Raw genomic sequence first — 20,345 nt, 5'->3', positions numbered from 1 at the left:
GATCTCCTGCGCTTGACCCAGTTAGCTTCACTTGTACCATTCGGTCTCTCGGCTGGAAGAACCACTGGAGCGGAGGGGAGCCTCGATTCTCTGGCATTCCGCCATCGAAGAGGGTACCCCTTAAAGCTCCTTGGCCAGGGTCCCTTCGCCGGGCCCCCGGGGGGGGGGTTTACAAGCCTGCTCGCCCCCTCCTTCCGCCAGAGCACAGAGACACCCCTGGGAGGTCTAGGAGGTGAGTCCGTGAGTGTGCCGCCATTAACCGGAAGACCCTCTCGAGCAGTTTTCTCAGCCCCACCTACCTCACAGGGTGTCTGTTGTGGGGAGAAGAAGGGAAGATTATTGTAAGCCACTCTGAGTCTCCAATCTCCTCCTCTTCCTCTTCTACTTCCTCTTTCCTCCTCTTCTTCTTCTTCGTTTATGTTCTCCAGTCAGTTATATATTACTGTGTTCAGCACTAAGTTTGATAGTACTTTTCCTATGCAAGAAAGTTTCCTGAGGATTAGGATGGAGACTGGGTCCTAGTATAAAGAGGTTCAGTGACACTTTAAAGACTAACAAAATTTATTCCAGGCTAGGCTTTTGTGAGTCAGATGCAGAACTCATGAAAGTGTACGCTGGAATAAATTATGTTAGTACTTAAAGTGTCACTGGACTTCTACTTTATTTTGTTGTAGTAGTCTAACATGACTACCCCATGGCAATACTATTAATAATTTCTAAAGTCATAATCCTAAACACATTCACATGGAATTCAGTGGTACTTTTGGAATAACTTTATCTGACTACCATATGACAAATTTTATAATGTACCTCATTTCAATATTGTTACCTATCTTACATATGTAGTGTTTACTGTCATTGGGTGCGTTCAGACGGGGGCTTTACATCGGTATAGGTGCCGGTTGCAATCGGTGTACTCACCGGCATTCAGACGGGGAACATCTGCCTCCTGTCCCTAACCGGTGTAAAGCCCTTTACACCGTTGCACTCTGCCACTAGGTCCCAAGTGGTAGTATCCTGAGTGCAATGGTTGTAAACGCTGTACCTCGCCGTCTGATCGCTCTCCACCGTTGCACAGCTACTTCCGTTCGGAAGCCTCAGGCTTCCGATTTTCGCCCACCATTTTTTTTAAAGGACGGCGATATGCGCTTGGGAGAAGCTTCGCCCTGCCGTTTGTATTTTTTAAAAAAGAAAAGGGCCTTACTGTAGCGTTTCGGAGGCGTCCGGAACCTCCGGGAGGCTACTGTGCTCTTTAAACTTTAAAGGTAAGTCCTTACCTTTAAAGTTTAAATGTAATGGGGGGGGGGGGGGGAGCATGTGCAAAGATCGCCATTCTGTGAATGGCTGCCTATGCGCATGCTCAAACTGTGTTTTTTTAAAAAACGCCGACGCCCGCAGCGCGTGAGCGGGCATACACCGATGGGATCTGCAAAATGGAGGTAAGTGTGATCGCGTTTATGCCGGCATAAACTGCACCGGTTCCAACCGGTGCAGTTTATGCCGGCAGAAAGGCCCCGTCTGAACGCACCCATTTTGTTTAAACCCTTGGTTGAAGAGGGAAGAGATTGAAATGCTGTTTCAGTCAGCTTGAAGTCCCTGTATACTCATTTTCCCATTCATGTGATTGAAAGGTATCCTTTTAGCTCGTATTTTAGAACTAATAAACTATGTTTCTATCAGTTTGTTGCCATTCTCAGATATTTTTTTCAGCTGCATCACTGCTTTACTCCTGTAACCTGATTTTGCATTATATTTTTAGATATTAATTAATAAGAACATAAGAGAACGTAAGAGAAGCCAATGTTGGATCAGGCCAATGGCTCATCCAGTCCAACACTCTGTCACACAGTGGCCAAAAATACCAGGTGCCATCAGGAGGTCCAGCAGTGGGGCCAGGACACTAGGAGCCCTCCCACTGTTGCCCCCCAGCACCAAATCAGCTGTTTTCCCATTCAAAACCTTTGTAAAGTTTTGGGCTACCAAGTACACATTATAAAATGTTTTTCATGAATAATAAATCTTGTAATCCTTATAATTTGTATTATCTACTCTTATGTGCTATAGGAGTAGATCCAGTTGCAGATCACGCTCTAGTCAGAAGGAGAGGCACCGCTCCAGAACTCCAACCAAAAAGCGTTCAAAATCTAAAGATCGACGAAGGTCCAGAAGCCGTTCCCGTTCTCGGTGAGGTTCCTCTAGTTATGCTATTGTTGTAGTCTCTGTTAGGCACTGAGTGATGTAAGATAGCTCCTGAGCAGGATAAAGACTAGAATTGTGGTTGGTGTGTAATCCGGGCAGACTCCCCCTCCCCCCCGCCCTTTCTTGAAAAAAATAGATCTTGCTTCAAGTCAGGGTAGTAATTTTAAAGGTTCCTTTCCTTTGGTGCTTGGTTAGATTGTAGTAGATGCTGGACAAGTTAACAGATTTACAAATGCTTTCTGTTCACAGTGAAAAGAAGAAAGAAAGCAAAGAGAGAATCAGAGAAAAAGAAAAGATCAGAGAAAGAGACCGAGATAAGGACAAAGAGAAGGATCGGGAGAGGGACAAAGACAAAGAAAGGAGCAGAGACAAAGACAGGGGCAGAGATCGAGAACGAGACAAGGAAAAGACCAAGGACAGAGACAAGGACCGTGCAAAAGAGAAAGAGAAGGACAGAGAGAAGGAAAAGGGCAGGGATAGAGAGAAGGAACGGGAAAAAGACAAGGAGAAAGCTTTAGCCCCAGAAAAAGACAAGGTGGAGGAGCTGGAAAAAGAAGGTGGAAAAGACAAAGAGAGGGAGACAGAGAAAGAGGGAGACAAGGAGAAAGATGCCAGTGAAAAAGCAAAGGAAAAAGAGGAGGAAAAAGGAAAGAATCAGGAGAAAGACAAAGATGGAGGGAAAATCAATGAAAAAGAGAAGGAGAAGGAAAAGGAAAAAAAAGAGAGAAAAGACTGGCAACTTGCAATAGAAGCGATGGAAAGAGATAGAGAAGAAAGAAGAAAGAAGGAGAAGAGATCAAGGACCCCTCCCAGAAGCTACAGTTCATCAAGAAAGTCACGTAGTTCCAGCAGGTCTGACTTTTGTCCCTCTAATTTAATGTTTCATTCCCTAGATTGGTTGATTTTATTTCTGAAAGTTATGTATCATTTTTCTGTTTTTGTTGGTTTGGTTTGTTTTTAAAATGGGGTAGCCTTTTGCCTTCTGATAGTGGTCACATAATCAAAAAAAAATGTAACAGTGATTGGAGAAAGTTGCATGGAATTCTGCTGTGCTCACCAGCCTCGTTTTTTCAGGAGAGGCGCAGGCAGACTGCCAGGCCAGTTCAGGCGTGATGGCAGCCTCCATCCAGCTCCTTCAGGAGGCCCAGGCTGTTGTACAGGCTGTTTGTGTGAGCCAGCCCTCATGGTTTCAAGCCAGGAGCCCCTATAAAATTGTTTTGGGACATATCGCCATCTCAGAGGTCACAGGGGACATATGGGCTCAACCTAATGACTCAGGTTTACCGAGAGAGAAAGAAGTCAGAGACTCAGTGTTTCTGGAGAACAAAGCTGCAGCTTTCATTGATTACAAAAATAACTCTAGTATGCCAGTGCATGCACATTTTTACTCACTCAGTGGATGGCCAAGCCTGGTCTTGATGCTGACCGGCCAGGAGAAACCTCTCAAGGGAGGTATCTTCCTTATCCTTCAGCTGCCTCTGATTTTATGAAGGGTATGCCCACTCACCTGAAATGGCTGGCTAAGTCTAAGGTATCGATACTGACCAGTCAGGAGAGAAGATCTCTTGGGGGATGTTCTCTGCCCCACCTTAGGCATGCTGAGATTTCATAGTCCAATCTTCCTTCTCTACACCTTCACTTTCCTGTTACGGGACTCTTGTCATGTATGGTTATCTTAGCACCCATTGTTGGATAGGAATGATAGTATATTGCTCCCATCGCCTAGCATAATTTTAGTATATTGTTGCCATCACCTAACATAAGGATACTGGCTTCCTTCTGGTGTTTAGGGTAATTTGAATGTCAAGTTATTAAAAGTCATCACAGTGGTGTTCTTCACTGATGAAAAAAACATAGCAAGAATCTCTAGAAATAGCTTTTTCTTCTCTTTGGACTTGTCTCCTTTTCCAAAATGAATCCCTGGCTACACTGCTCTTGTCCGCCTCTGGTGTAACACAGTGGATGATTCAGACGTATGGTTGATGAGGCCATTGCTGTTCACTGCTTGGATCAGACAGATAGTTACAAGTGTTGTCCTTATGAAATAAATGTAATTGGGTTATGTTAATCTTTAACGTAATTTCCTTAGGGACAGACGAAAAAGGAAGAGCCGAAGTCCCTCAAAGTCTCCAAGACCTTCCAAAACCACAAAAAGGAAATCTTCACGGTCACCATCTCCAAGGAGGTAGCTATTGTTCACATATAAACCTCATTCCCAAACTGCACAGACACACAAGGTCACTGCAATATACAGGACTTCCCCTAGCTTCGTGGAACCCATCTGACTAGTGCAAATATGGTGAATATATAAAGAGAAATAGAAAACATGAGAAAACGGGGCGCTGTCCTTTTCCCTGTTCTGCTCAATTTTTATGTGAGACCCATTTGGTGAAATCGTCCATTGCTTTGGAGTCGGGTGTCATCACACCCAGCTGTCTTAGTTCTGGACCCGTGCCTGAATGGCCAGGTGAATAAGGAGGAGAACAGGCTAAAGCTGAATCCTGGTGTGGCTGTCAGAGCAGGTCCTTGAGGTCTGGGCAGCATCCAGAAACAAGAAAAGAAACAAGATAACGCATAAAGTCGGCTGGGCTGTCAAAGGTGAGGAGATGCCGGCAGGGAGGCGGAACCTGCATGGCAAGCCGCATATTTAAAAGGGGGAATGAGCAGTTGAGTGGGAGACAGTAGCAGCAGACTCTTAGGAGCCTGCACACATCTGGGAGAGAAAAGAAACAGCTGGCATCAGTGAAGCATCTCTCAGCTATCAGCTCTTGGACGAGAGGCCACTGCAGCATTAAAAGCCTTGGGAAGGGAAAGAAAAGCCTGCCCCTGGTCACTTGGGGTTCATCCAGAGGGGGCAAGGCAGGCACAGGCAGCTCTGGGGGTGAGGTCTAAGAGATGGCATGGGTGGGAGAGCCTGGGAAGGGATTTAAAGGGCCAGCTCCCCATCTGAGGCCACAGCACATTTGTTAACACCAGGTAAGATGGAAATCACACTGGTTCTGGAAGAAGTGGACTTGCCAGCTCTGGATAGGGTTTCTCGAGTAAGCGGGTTCTTTCAGGAGCCTGGGAGTATTTTTGGGCCTGACACTGAGAGGATAAACAAAGTCAGTGCTGTTGCCTGGAGTACTTTCTCTCAGTTACAGTCGGCTTATTTAAATGTTTGTATCCCGCATTTTATCTTGGTTAAAGACGGTTTACAATAATAGTTAAAACATCCTCAGCTAAAACCACAGATAAATTAACGTCCCAAATAATGCCACCTCTTGTACTCAGTCAATCTAACCATGTTAATATATACCACTGTGCTATTTATTTGCTATCAGATAACAGGCACACTTTATTTATAGTCTGCAGTTCTCAATGATACTCAAATGTAAACCTATGCAATAGGAACATATAACATAAACAGTGTAATAAGGTTGGATTGCAGAATTAGAAAAATTGCAGTTAAAATGGTATACAAAAAACTGGATTACAGAAGTTAGAAAACAATGCAGTAAAAACAAGATAATGCATAAAATAAACAGTGCCTTAAGCTACCCTTGTCCAGTTCCAGAGAAAAATAGTTTGACTAGAGCTCAGTATAGTGCAGAAACAGCAGAATGCTAAATTTCTAGTTTCTGAGAAAACACTAAGCCATTTTCTCTAATCCAAAAAGCAGTTGCATCTCTTTGATAAAAGTGAAGGCTTTAGGAAATTGTTTCTTTTGTACTTGCTTAAATGATTTTCCCTATTCTTTCTACAGATGTTTTGAATATAGAGGTTGTTTGGAAGTGCATTCTGAGTTGAAAGGCCTGAGAGTAGAAATGTAAAATTTTTGGAAATTTTGTAGAGGGATGTGTGTAGGAAAAATGGAAATTGGAGGGGAGGGAATAGAAATATGATACTTTCCTATCAGGTTTAAACTTATTTAGCTGCTTTAACAACATAAAACATTTATCACTTTATTAGCATATAACATTGTACTAATTGGCATATTTATGTAATTTAAAAGTAAGTATGTTGGTTTTCTGCAAGCCGAATTGCAAATACACCCAATAGAAAAGCTGCAAACTACTATACCTCAAGCTACCTTATAAAATGTATCTTAATTGTTTGCCAACTGAGAGGTAGGAAAAAACAAAAGTGTATATTAGAAAACAACAAACTTTGTTGTAAACCAAAGAAGCCACTAGCATATTTGAGTGCAGAGTGAAAGTTTATAACATTGAAAACAATGAAATCTTTAATAATGTATTACTGTCAAACATTAGAGTGTATTAATTTTTGTCAAAATCAAATTTAGTCAGTGAATATGTCTTTGAAAATATGTTGTACATGTCTGCAGTATACACAAGACTTATCATTAGGACATTCTTAAGATTGCCTTGCCTTACATAAAAATCTTGATGCTACACATTTGAAGCCTTGCCTTAAAAAGCATTTCATTAATTCCAAAATAGCAGATATTTCATAGGAATTTATTCAGTGTTTCCTCAGATTTCTCAGTTCATCCATTGTAAAGCAAATTTTAAAATGAGCAGAAGAACATGTATTATTAAGACAGCTGGAAAAATGGGGGGGTGGTCCTAGTGGGGGAAAACTTGGTTTTTATCTTGAATTTTTTGGGGTGTGTGTGGGTGGAGGGGAGGCTTCATATCTTCATGTGGGAAGTTGAGCATCATATCAATATATCAAATTCTCAGCATGGCCAAATCTGTGGGTATGTAAATTCAGAGACTGGAGCCATGAACAGACCAAGATAGGTCTTTCTACAAACCTGAAGAATGCCCCAGGTTTGCAGAAAAATGTGAAATCTTAAGGGGGGGCATTAAAAAGACCCAAAACAGTAAAAGCAGCACCTGTACCTTTAAGAAATGAATGCCTTCATTGTCCATTGTGATGCAAAGACAACAGTATTGCCAGCCTTCAAGCCTTGGTTTCGATCAATAACAGGCAGTGGAGGGGACAGGGCTGTTTTGGCCTTTGAGTGAGGACATCTCAGGGCCAGACTCGTAAGCCACCACTAGGCAACTTGCAAAAGTGGAGAAGTGGAGAATGATGTAAGCCTCTTTGGTCCCCATTGGGCAGAAAGGTGGGGTATAAATGAATTAAATAAATAAATAAAAATAAGTACCATACAACATACAGGACTGGCTACTTGCTACTTTCCAGCTCCGGCCACCCCAAAAAAGCCAGTGTGGTATAGTTGTTAACAGTTTCAGACATGGATCTGGGAGACTGAGGTTTGAAATGCCGGGCCACTGTGGAATCTCACTGAGTGACCTTGGGTCATTTACACATTCTTAGCCTAACTTGCCTCCCATGGTAAAATGGAGGGGGTAAGCTGCTTTGGGTCTCCATTGTGGAGAAAAGTTAAATTAAGAAAATAAATGTAGCTGAATATTGGGGGCAGATAAAAGGTAGGTTGATTGGTAGGAGAAAGGGAGCAGAGAAGGGTGAGACTATGGGGGCTCACAGGAAGAGCAAAAGAGGAAATAATGTGAGGAAGTGATACAGGGGGAAAAAGAGGTGCTCTCTGCAAATCCTTGTGGGTTCCACACAGCATGACTGGGTCCAGCTCAGTGGCTGGCACCACACAACTGGGTCACAGTTTTCCCAGGTAAAAGCTGCTGGGGGAAGGAAGGAGGGAAAGCAGGTCCCCTGCTTATCTGGTACTAATCTGCAGTGCTGGCGTTATCTTTCCCTTTTGAATTTATATTATCATATGTGTCTGTCTGTTAAACAGTGGAGAAAACTGCTGGGGTAAACATGGGTGACATAAAACCGTTAGTATATTTTAAAATTAGTTTCCGCAAACATACTCTAGGAGTAATCAAAAGATGACCACCATTACTTGTACATGGGAATTTAGGTACTTTGGTCCTCATCTGAGTATCTTAAATAGCACATATAATTGTCATCACAGTTATTCTGTTTTTCCAACCAGAAACAAGAAAGACAAAAAGAGAGAGCGAGACTCCAGTAATGACAGGAGAGAGAGGGAGCGCTCTACATCCAAGAAAAAGAGCAGCAAAGACAAAGATGGTAAAGAAAAGTCTGAGAAAACCACAACGTTGAAGGTGAGTGTGTGAGTGAGTGAGCCAGACCTCGCTGTACATAGTTCTGCTCACCAAAGATGGTGACTTGCTGTTATTCTTATGTCACAGGATGCCTTCATGGTGCTTAGTGGCTCTCTGAGAATCTTTGCCATTGCATGCAGACTGGAGAGTATTTATTTAAAACATTTTAATACAGCCTTTACATGCAACTTGGGGTTCTCGTGGTGGAAATGGTCAGAAACATTAAAACAACTTTAAAATTTAAATTTATATCTATATCTATCTTGTCTGTCTATCTTTTATGGAAGAATTCTGTATTTCAGGCTCCCATAATTTTTTGTGAGCTTATCCATCTTCAGGGTTTGTTTGTTTTACAATGCTATAGCAAAAATCATTCTGGAATTGGTGTCTGTGCCTATTTCATTCTGAAATTTTCCAGTATATAACTTGAGAGAGAGATTGCCTGTACTCTCTCTTTATACCACTGTTCTTTATATTTTGGTATAGGATAAAGATCTGAGTAAAGAGAATCAACAGTCTGAAACTGACAAAGTCGAGGAGGAGGATACAGGAGTGGCGGAAGAAGTCAAGCTACAGCAGAATGGGAACTGTCAACCGAATGAAGAAAACCTCTCAGTTAAAACAGAGGAAGTATAAGCAATTAATTGGACCTCTGACCTATCTGTGGAAGGAAATACAAAGGTTCTTCTGTCTCCCCCTCTCCTCCCTCCTCATGTCTCAAGCAAGGATAAACTGTACCGAGCAGCCCACCGGACACATTCTGTTGTGCTGCCAGTTCTTCTGGTTATTGTGTTGGGTTGGTGATCTTGAAGACAACCGAGAAGCAGCACTCACCAATAGCATACGTTGCGACAAAAGACAGTGGCCTCACACCTGATCAATTTGTAGGGATTCTTGTGTTTCTATGATGATAAGATTGGCCATCAGCTGTTACAAATAAGTGGAAGTATGTAATCTGTAGCAACCAGAAAAGCTGCCGGTGTGGATTGGAAGTTGATAAACTATTGGTAGTTCAACAAATTTTATGTTTTACTTTGTGAGTTTTTAAACTAAACTCCATGTGATCTGTTTTGATAATGTGCTTGAAAATGGTGCAGAAATACACTTGCTTCCTTTATTGTTGTAAATGACAGTGATGAAAAGTTTTAATCTAACAACACCGTTTTACAGTTATTGTGTTTATGCCCACGAAAGCTAGTGAAGATTCTTTTCTTTGTTGCTTGTGACTTTTTTCTTTTTTATATTTTAAGAAATTTCCTTACAAATAGCTCTAAAATCTTTCTCTTACTAGTAGACAGTCAATGCATGCTAATGTTCTGATTCTAGAAAGAACAGCCATGTTAATACTGGATTTCCATTCTTCCAACTATAAGCACATCTGTGTAGTAATCTCTGAACAACTGGCTTTGTTTTGAGCTGTATTGCCATGTGCTAGGCACATGCAAATAGGGCAGATACCTGTGAAGATAATAAATGTTTGCTTTCAAACTGGGATATGAGAGCACAAGCTGATGTTTTAGTGCCTTCTTTGAAACGCAGAGTACTGATTTCTGGAAATGTGTGCTTTATAATCCCATATTTGTTGAATCATTCTTGATTGTGTCTTGATAAGAATGTGAGAGGTCTGTCAGCCTTTTCGGTCCTTGGGTTGTTCAGTAATACATTGATTTGTTTCAATGGAAAAATGGCACAATGGAAATCAATGTTCAAGGGTACTCATAAGACAGGCACGATTCAGTTATTCTATAAATTGCTGTACTGTATGCCACTTCAGTATGCCAAGTCAGTGAGCTGAAGAGTTCTGAATAGTATTTAATTGTACCTGGGCTGTGGATTGCACAGAGCATCTAATGCTGCAGTCAAAAGAGGCCCTTTGTGTTTATCATCCTTTTGAACATCCCTAACATTTTTCCTTATTTCTGATACCAGTTGTGTAACATGATGGAAATGGAACAGAGTCCACTTTGCTTGTTGGGAAATAGCCCAACAGAGAACAGGACATGGGTAGCTGCAACCCCTTGCTGACCCCTCCCTTCATCTTTGGAAAAGTGGTGGCAGAAGGAAACAGGCCTTCCACTAAAACCAAGACCTATTTTGAAAACAATACAATCAAATTGCCTTACCTTGCAGGAAAGAGTTATTTCAGTTTAATAGAAAAGCAGGTAGTGTATTAATGATTTACTTTCAATTTGTGTTTTCCAAATTGCAGTTAATAATTATAGAAATATGAACATTTTTTGGTGAATGGACAAAGTTGAGTTGTAAGGCAAATAAACCCAGGTTGATTGTGACGCGGCTTTAATTGCCCCCCCCTTTTTTGTAGTCTAAAGGTGTGTCCTCCTCCTCCTCCTTTGGCCTTTATGTACATGAAAACTATAGTGAATGCTTTACCATGTAAAGTATGGACAGTCATTTTTGTGATGTTTAAGCCACGTGCAGTTGGCTGGCAAACAGCTTCTGATAATAAAGGAATGACAAATCTCATATGCTTTTGAAAGACTGCGAAAGATTGGGTCTTGGAACAGCAGCTTTCATATTTATGATGTGTAAGTAGAATAGAGCAAAGACTGTATACTTGTTATCTTTGGTACCATTTCACTAATAAAATTTAAGTATTTTAGAGGGAAGACATTTTTGGTCACTTTTTAAAGGAACGCTTGAAGGTTGATGAGTGAAGGTTTCTGTTAGGGCAGCTGGTAACACTTTTGTTCTGTATGAATGGTTTGGGTTTGCACTGAAGCACAGCAAGGTAGATTTTGAGTACTGATGGTGTTACAAGGCTCTCTGAGATAGGGTTTAAGAAGCTGTACAATCTCAGCATAAAGTAATGCTTCTCGTATCTCAGAGATTCAGAGTGTTTCACACATGTTATCCAAGGAGGGTCTCAGCAACTGCCCAGTAAGTGAGGCTAGTGTTGCTGCCGCATGGTAAATGTGGATTTGTGGCTGAAATGAGTTTTGAACTGGAACTTCACAGTTTTCAGCCCAGTAACTGAGCTCTAGGCTACATCGGCAACAAGGTGAGTGGTAAGTTTTCCAATGTAGTCTACAGTGAATGTAGTCTACAAGGAATTTTTCCCAGTTGAAAGGACTGAATTGCAGAAGAGTGTCCATGTAATCGTCTCATTCAGTGGAATTCATGTATTGAGCCCAGAACAAAACCAGAGTTCTCTTTTGAACTCTGCATACAATTTGCTCAATTTACTAAAAAAATGTAATGTGTAGATACTTCAGATTAGAAAAAAGCAATTTGCTATTTGGGTTTTTGTGGGTGTTGTGTATTCTTTTCTAACTTGCATGACTTTTTATCCTTTTTCTCAAGAAATGCATTGAACCAGACCTTTCTTTACAGTAGGACCTGCTAGAGATAAACAGGATCTACACTACAGACTAACTGTAGCCAACATCTAGCATAAGATGGAGACAGTTGGGAGATAGTGAAAATACACTGATTTATTAGGGAAAGGAAGGTATGTAAATACTTTTCAACAATTCATGTCTCAAGATATGAAATTTGGCACTGGCTGCTGTGGAGGTGGAGTGAAAGGAGATAAGTGCATCCAGTGTTTGATTGCCTAAAGGGAATAACTGGTGGTTGGTTTCCCATATGTTTTTCAGAGACATAACAAACATAAAAATTTAGAAACAATTCAAAATATTTTAGGAGAAGCACATTAAAGATCAGTATTGAGTGAGTGAGACAAAACAATTGGTGCAAGAAACATTTAGCAATATCTTCAAAGACCAAATTCAGAAGTCTTCTTACCATTTGGGGTGCAACTTTAGTTTAAGTACACTTGTGCATGTGCAAAAACAAAGGCAGTTTTTAATGTGCTTTTATCTGATTTCTGAATCAACTGATTCAGTGAAATACAACCCTTAGTTCTGGTTACACTACATATACGCTGGCTCCAGGTTTCCCTGCATTCGTTACGAGTATGCCAAAATTAAGGCAGAATAATGAGGTTACTCACAAACAAGGCAAGGGTCTCTTCCTTTGGGAATTTCCCAAGTCTGCAGAAAAATACGACATTGTAAATGAAGGGTGTGGGGAGGGAGGCATCAAAAGTGACCTGATGACTTTCAGTACTCTAGAAGGGGTATATGCTAAGAGCAGCTGAATATAAGTTAGAAAGAAGGTGGGGAAGGGGGGAAGAATTAGCCTGCTCAAGTCTTTAAGACCTTGGCCAGGGTTTTGGGGGGGATGACATGTGATTTCCAAACTGTTTCTTCCTCCTGTAAGACCTTGACTAGTTAGCCAGCTGTGGCCTAGCTATGGCATTTCCTGGGGAGAAAAGATCTGGCCACATTGATGCATGCCTTAGTTACATCTAGATCAGATTACTACAGTGTGCTCTACATGGGGTTGCCCTTAGTGTTCAGAAACTTCATTGGTAAAGAACACTGCAGGTGGGATGTTGACTGGAGTGGGTTGCAGGGACCATTTCACTCCAGTCTTGGCCCTCCTACACTGGCTCCCAGGTTGTTTCCGGGGACAATTCAAGGTGCTGGTGCTGATCTTCAAAGCCCTATGCCATTTGGGACTAGCATACCCAAAGGGACCGCCTTCTCCCTTACGAACCATCACGGTCATCTTCAGAGGCCTGCTTCAGGTGCCCCCATCTTCTGAGATTAGGCGGGTGACAACGCGGGAGACGGCCGCCTCAGTCATGGCACCAAAGCGCTGGAACTCTCCCCCAGAGAGATTGGTCTGTCTCTGTTGCTGGTGGGTAAAGACTCTCTTTTTCATTTGTCATTCCTTCAATGATTCCTCCTCGCAGCCAATTTTTAATTGTTTTTTCTATGTTTTCTATGTATTTTAACTCTGTTTTGTAAGTCGTTTTAATGATGTGAGTTGGGAGGTTGATTTTAATGGTTTTAAAATGTGATTTTTATCATGTATGTTTTAAATCCTTGGTGGCCCTTATAAGGGCAGAGAGGCAGGATATACATTTTGCAAATAAATAAATAAATATTCAATTTGATAACTTCCTTTGGGAGAAAAGAACATTGTTAGCATCTTTGCTTTACCTGAATTGCAGAAGTTCGGTTTGATCTGTGCTCATAAACTAGAGCCAAACATTGATAATAGTGATGAATGTCAGGCTCTGACCTGGATAACCCAGGTAAGCCCGATCTCAGCAGATCTCAGAAACTAAGCCGGGTCGACCCTGGCAAGTACTTGAGACCTCCAGGGAATACCAGGGCTGGGATGCCGAGGCAGGCAAGGGCAAGCCACCTCTCTGAAATGTCCAAGCCCCACCAATGTTCCCGCTAAGCTGTGGAGTCCTGTGAGCAAACATTCTACTTGTGGAGCCACTGGAATTAAAGTTGTGAGTGAGCGATTTGGCTGCTGCAGAAATCAGTTTGCTTTGGAGCCATCCTTCCTGAGCTAAGACAAAAATGTGTGAGCTGGAGGCTAGCTCACACTAACTCAGCTTAGAGGGAACACTGAGCCCCACTAGGGATTGCCAGAAATCAACCATGACTTCCAGGCACATACACACACATACAAAGAAATAGTAATGAATGTCAGGCTATTCTGAAAGAAATCACACTGAAGAACCCAAATTCCCACAATGTGCCAACTGTCTCAACAGGAGCATCAATTTCAGTTGCTCGGACTGATGTTTTGGTAAAGTTTTGACATTTTTCTGTGTAATGAAGTTGCTTACTGAGGCACAGTTGCCATAATCTAGAGGAAAATCTAGTGCTGTCTTCTGGTAGTTATTTTCTTGAATTTTAAGGTAACTCTCCTCGGAGAGCTCCTTGGTATCTGAAGAAGTCAGGCTATTGAGAGCCAGCGTGGCATAGTGGTTAAGAGTGACAGACTCTTAATCTGGAGAGCCGGGTTTGATTCCCCACTCCTCCACATGAAGCCAGCTGGGTGGACTTGGGTCAGTCACACTTCTCTCAGAGCTCTCTTGGCCTCACCTACCTCACAGAGTGTCTATCTGTTGTGGGGAGAGGAAGGGAAGGCGATTGTAAGCCACTTTGAGACTCCTTCAGGTAGTGAAAGACAGGATATAAAAACCAACTTTTAAAAAAGTGCATGCACATGGAAGCTTATACCCAGAATTAACCATTGTTGGTCTTAAAGGTGCCACCGGACTCAAACTTTGTTCTGTTACTTCAGAGCAGCACGGCTACCCACCTGAATCTCCTTGGAGACGGGCTTCCCTAGCAGATGCAGTGATTACAAGCACCACAGGCATCCTGTGGGGATGCTGAGTTTACCCAACACGTTCTAAGGAGATTTTTTTGCTGCTGCCTTCTAGAAACTAGGTGGGTTTTGTCTCTTAATAGACTGTTCAGCCGAGTAAGATTCCCAGGCTTTTCCTGGCTCCCTGCTCCAAATTACAGAGGGAAGAAGGGAAGCCTATGAAATCTTACCAGTTTAAAATTATTTCCAGTGCTGGCAGCCATTTCCTTGCCTTCTGTTTGCATATTGCTAAGCCTGGACCAAGACAGGCTTTTATTGTGGGTGCAGACAGACCACCATAGTGTTTCCACATTCATTTCCCCTGTTTGGAGAGTAAAATTGTTAAGAAACCTTAAAGTTAACAATGCACAGAGATGGCGCGATCTGCCGTGGGAAGTTAGGAGACGGCACACTGCAGTGGTGAGCCCAGAAGATTGAGAGCTGCTGCCACCTGCTGGTAAACTGGGGAAATTGTTAGTAGATTCCCCCTACTGCTCTGCATGTCCAAGAGGGGTTTGTAACTGTTAGGCCCTCTTGACTCACTAAATGTAGTACTTCAGCTTGCCAGTTGTACAAGGAAAGCACCACAATATCATATTTCAGTCTAGTAAAGCCTTGTGTCTGGCTGTGGACTCCTTCGTTCTGACTGATGTCTCCAGTAATCTAGACTCTGTTTTCCCTTTCAGCTAGGTCACAAACTCTGCTGCTGGTCATAGATCCACGTGGGCAGCCGCGCTGGTCTGAAACAGTGGAACAGATTTTGAGTCCAGCGGCACCTGAAAGCTCATACCTTGGATAAACTTTTGTTGGTCTTAAAGGTGCCACTGGACTGCCAGCGTCAGGTGCAACGCAAGAGGCCAGAGAGCAAATGTTCGATTACACCTGTGCATACTATGAGTCAAATTAGATTGTTAAAACTATGCGGAGAGACGTGAACCGTGTGTCTCCAAAGCCAGACAAGACAGAAGTGATGCTGGTCTGGAAGGGGTGATGCTTTTGGAGGAACCGGATCTCCTTGTGGCAGAGGGAACGGAGTTGGCATTTGCTGAGCAGGTTAAGAGCTTGGGGGGTGCTCATGGGCTCAGCCATTCTGTTCAAAAAAGCGGGTTTGCTTTCTGTCAACTGGATCTGGGTTGCTTCTACACAGGAACAATTCCTCATTGTGCTGTCTTTGCCACTCCAAGTGCAGAAATATTCAGGGGGGCAACCAAGGTGCCACATGGGGCAGAGTCTCCATGCTTATCCCCTCATGCCTTCCATCCCCGCTTGTCTCCAGGGTGATTTTAGTTGCTTTTTTATAGTTGGTAGTAAAATTATACTATCTATAATGATGTATCTACTACTGATTTTTTTAAGCCAGCAAAAAGTCCATGGGGGTGGTGGTATGAGGTGCACAGTGGAACTAATGCCAGGTGTGGGCAGGAAGTGCAGGAATCCACACCTATCCATCCACACAGATCTCAAACCAGCTTTTAGTGTGCTTTTGAGAAAGATGGTATTAATGTAAGTGGTGGTGGGGAGAATGCAGCGAAGCTGGGGGAAACCCAGAAGGCAGACAACTGCGTGAGCATGTTGTGTGGAAGCAGGGGGTGGGGGAAATGGAGCAAAGCCTCTGGGTAGAAGTAACCTTGCTTTGCCAGCGCTCTCCTTTAATAGAGTGAGCCAATCTGTCTTTGTTAATCTATAGTTTTGAAACCTTTCAATTGGACGACTGTAACACACCCTGCATGGGCTGTCCTTGAAGGCAACCTTGAAACTACAACCTGATTAGTTGTCAGGGTGTATTGAACGGGAATACAGCTTGCCTGTTTAATACAGCTACACTGGCTGCCAGTGAATTGTTTCCAACTTCAATTAAAGGTGCTGGTAATGACCATTGAAGACATTCATGGCCTAGGGCCCACATATCTGAAGGATTTTTTCCCTCACAAATGTTGAGGTGAGTCAATTCCAGTCCTCTCGCTGTTACCTTCTCCTTGCCCCCTGCTTAAGACTGCCTGCCTGGTATCCACCAGACCTCTTCCTGTTCTCTCGTCTTGCAGAGCAGACTCCCGGAGGAGGGTGCTCCTCTTTGAAGTTTCTAGGAAGTGCTGCATGGCCATTTTGTTTTCTATGGCTAAATTTGAGCTGCAAGTATTGTCTTGGGAAAGGGGAACTGATGAGGTTTTACTGTATTATGGATGCTTTTAAACTGCCTTGATCCACAATTGAAAAGCCAGGGAATAAATGTTTTAATTAACTAATAAATATACCTTTCTTGGCCTACCCACCATGGTTTGGATCATGAATGAATAGTGTAGAAAGTAGCAATAAAAGCAAGAATTTAAATTTAAATATTTATATATAAGACATTACAAGAAATAGTTTCTACAGCAGAGAAGTAGATCATGGCCAATGTCATGAGTTGTTCACACCACATTAGTGTTCTATATAATGGATATGGTTGGAGGCAACTGAGACGGTAGATGTAAACTTTTAGAAATGAAAGACATTACAAGAAATAGTTTCTACAGCAGAGAAGTAGATCATGGCCAATGTCATGAGTTGTTCACACCACATTAGTGTTCTATATAATGGATATGGTTGGAGGCAACTGAAGACAGTAGATGTAAACTTTTAGAAATGAATAGTTAAGGCATGTAATTAAGAAAAGCATCACATTTGTTTTAAAACCCTGCCATCTGAGCCTTTGAAAGATGGTAATCTAAAATTATTGTGCATGTTCTTCTGCTGAATGCACACCCTTAGGGAACAGATTTGCTCAATCATAAAAATAAAATTGGTATTATATAACATCCGGCCTTGCCTTTCAAAATATGCTAAATTTGCTAGAGATACAAGGTTGAGATGATGTGACTTGAGCCCTGATGGTTCAAGTATGGATTTTCTGTTCCGGAAGCGCGAAACAAAAAAAAGCAACCTGAAGGGGGATGAATGTGTAATAAAAGAAGGTCAAGGAAAATAGGTGATGAATTATTGATAGCAGCCCTCAGATCAGATGCCCTCTAATGTACATTACAGCTAATCCTGATTGATCTGTTTGCCAGAATCACCTGTGCAACCCCAATCAATAGGCAGGAATGAGAGTCCCGCGAATGGCTCCTGAGAGAGGCTCCCTGTTCATAAACTGGACGGACTTCACAACAAGCTAAGAGGATTTTATTTGGGCTTTTGCAAGGGCAATTTTTCACGAAGATGAGGAAAAGCCATTTCCCCCACGAGAGAACTGTGAGTAAAGTTTATGGCCTTGGATGAAGGTGGAGGGTGGGAAATGATTCTAATGCTTCTTGTTCTAATGTGGCTCCGTGTAAAGGTGTGACCCTTTGGAAGAAGGGAGAGTGCACAAATCGAGCCGGCTTGGTTGCAGACTTGATATAGCTGCTGTTTCTTCAGCAAATGTTTCTGTTGTACTGTTGCTGGTGGTATTTTTTGAGGAAACAAGGCTGTGTCGGTAGTAGCTGGGACTACATATTGAAAGGATGACTACAGCACTGCAACAGCAGGGGAGAGGAGCTGCAGAGGGCATTGCAGAGGGGAAAAAATGGAGGAGACTTCTGATATCTCACTGGGTTCCCCGACTCCCTGAGTGTGAGCCTTTGGCATAGACATTGCTTGGGTGGCATCTTCCAAGATGTTGCTTAGCCAACTAAATCTGACTCCACACAAAACAGAAATTACGCCAGTGAGGAAAGACGTAGTGGTGGGGTCTAGGTGAAACTTTTTTGACCAAATGAAGAGCCTGGGGTGCTCTTGGCCCCTCTGTCTGCTATCCGAGAAGCAGAACAGATTGGTATTGTCAACAGTGCCTTCTTTCATTTACATAGAGTTTTCTAGATTGTCCTCCCTTCTAGACCTAGCGGATCTGGTCATGCCGATTCATGCACCTGAAGCTTCTAGACTGCACTACAGCAGTGTGTTCTACCTGGGACTGTCCCCAAATCTCCATTTGGTAACAAATGCAGGCACCTCCCTTTTGGCTGGCCCTGGACAGCAGATGCATTATATAATGACTTCATTAACTTTCAGTTTGCTTTCAGGCTCCGTTTAAGATGTTAGCGCTCAGTTTTAAAGCCCTTCGTAACTGCAGACGTACACACCTGAGGGACCACCTCTGCATACCCGTGTTTGCTTGGCAACAGCAAATTCATATGCATTCTCAAATGCAGCAAATGTTCAGTGGACAGAGTTGCCTGAAAAACAGTTGAAGGCCTTGGGCTTGGATTGAGCAGACCTTGGTTCAGATTCCTGCTTAAGCATGGATGTCCTGGACCAGTTTCCCTCTCTCACCCCGGCATATCTAACAGGGGAGTTCTGAGGAGAGCTCCAAGGGGTACTAATGTAATAAGTACATTGCTATAGCTGTAGCTGTACCCTATCGAACACATTAAAATTACCATCCAATTAACAGACACACAAGTCTTTCAGGCTTCCTGAAGCTAAGCAGATCAGGGTCAGGTTAATGCCTGGATGGAAAATCCCCTAAGAATCTGATAATGCTGCCTGGAGTTCTTTGGTGGGAGAAAGGCAGGATATCGACATGATAATAATAATATCATTTTCAGCAATTCATTTGTAAGTCAACACTCGAAAAAAATATATTTGTCAATTAATATACATGCCACGTTATATGGGATCCAAATTTCTGTACACCAAACAGATCAGCCATGTCTCTTGGGTACAACTTGAAGATTATTTAACTTAGAAACAGAGTTCCCATTCTTTGTGGCACCTTGCAAACAAGTTTTCTTTAAAGTGCTATTAAGCAAAAGTGATTATTTGCTGTTCTCCTTCCCAAAGGTGAGGTGCTAAATTGTTTAATGACAATCCACACTTTGTTTTCTAGTCCCCACAACAGGCCCTGCTTTTGCTAACATCTTTCTAGCAACATACAGTCTAACCTGTTGCACAGAATACAAGCCCTGTATAATCCAATACATGTTCTGCAATCAATTCTTAGGGCCAGGCCACATACAACATGGGTGGGGGTAATTCCGTCTGAGGTGGTTCAACTGGAGGGTGCTTAACTTTGTCTCCCCATCTCACTTTCCTGCTGCAAATGATCCCCCAACCCCTCCCAACGTGATGTTTGCTCTGCAGAGGAAAATACACAGCTACCCATACTTTCCCCCGGTACATCAAAGAGGTTTTCATTGGGGAAATGGTGGTGGTGGTGGGGTTTAACCCCTTGTACCATAGCCCTAATCTGAATTTCCCGTTTCTTTAACAAAAAGAATTGGGGAGGGAATCTTGGACTTCGATCACCTGTATTATGTTTGGGTTGTTCTGTACATCCCCCCATGATTGGATAATCCCACATCCTTCCAAGCCGGTGGTTCACAAATCATTGCAAATAGCTTATCATGCCGGTGCAATACATTAAATGTTATACAAGAGAAGAGGATACAGAATAAGCTGCCAATCTAATCATTAGGCAAGAAATGAGAGAGCATCCAAATGGGAAACTGGCTGAGAAAGGGCATCGACAGAGTAGATACTGCAGATTGGGCTGCTGTCCATAGCACCACTCAACGAACACTGCACACCCAGATGAGGGATTGGGATTTGGGTTTCTCAAACATGGTACAGTGAACAGTATTTGAAACCAAATGATCTTTTAAAAGTTGTTGTGATACTGCAGGGGGCGGGGGGGGGCTGGCTATTCAAAGAGCAAAAAAAGTCGGACATTCCTCTTCACGCATTCAGTTCTTTCATACACTGAGAACCGGCTTGTGAATATTGACTGGATTATAAGCAACCCCTGAAAAGATGTTTGGTTCTACACTTTTTTCTACAATTTAGGTTGAAACTCCCTGATCTCTGCTGGGAAACCTGGCTGTGAGTTTGCACGGCATATAATCTTGCAAGTGCTCCGAGTAGGATGTC

The 20,345-nt window shown here is 42.6% G+C and overlaps 1 protein-coding gene across 1 annotated transcript in view; it reads left to right on the top strand.

Moving 5' to 3' along the window:
* The window catches only part of SREK1 (splicing regulatory glutamic acid/lysine-rich protein 1), a 38,435-nt gene extending 27,927 nt beyond the window's left edge, over positions 1-10,508 (top strand). The window contains 6 exon segments of the mRNA XM_015410283.1: positions 2,065-2,184; positions 2,449-2,756; positions 2,973-3,051; positions 4,289-4,384; positions 8,129-8,261; positions 8,748-10,508. Of these exon segments, the coding sequence (XP_015265769.1) occupies positions 2,065-2,184; positions 2,449-2,756; positions 2,973-3,051; positions 4,289-4,384; positions 8,129-8,261; positions 8,748-8,897 (886 nt within the window). The 3' untranslated portion in view covers positions 8,898-10,508.
* Positions 10,509-20,345: the final 9,837 nt, after the last annotated feature.

Source organism: Gekko japonicus, unplaced genomic scaffold (assembly GCF_001447785.1).
Source record: "Gekko japonicus isolate JY-2015 unplaced genomic scaffold, Gekko_japonicus_V1.1 scaffold179, whole genome shotgun sequence".
Taxonomy (NCBI): domain Eukaryota; kingdom Metazoa; phylum Chordata; class Lepidosauria; order Squamata; family Gekkonidae; genus Gekko; species Gekko japonicus.
The sequence above is the reverse complement of the archived record's forward strand: the minus strand, read 5'-3'. Positions and strand labels throughout refer to the sequence as shown.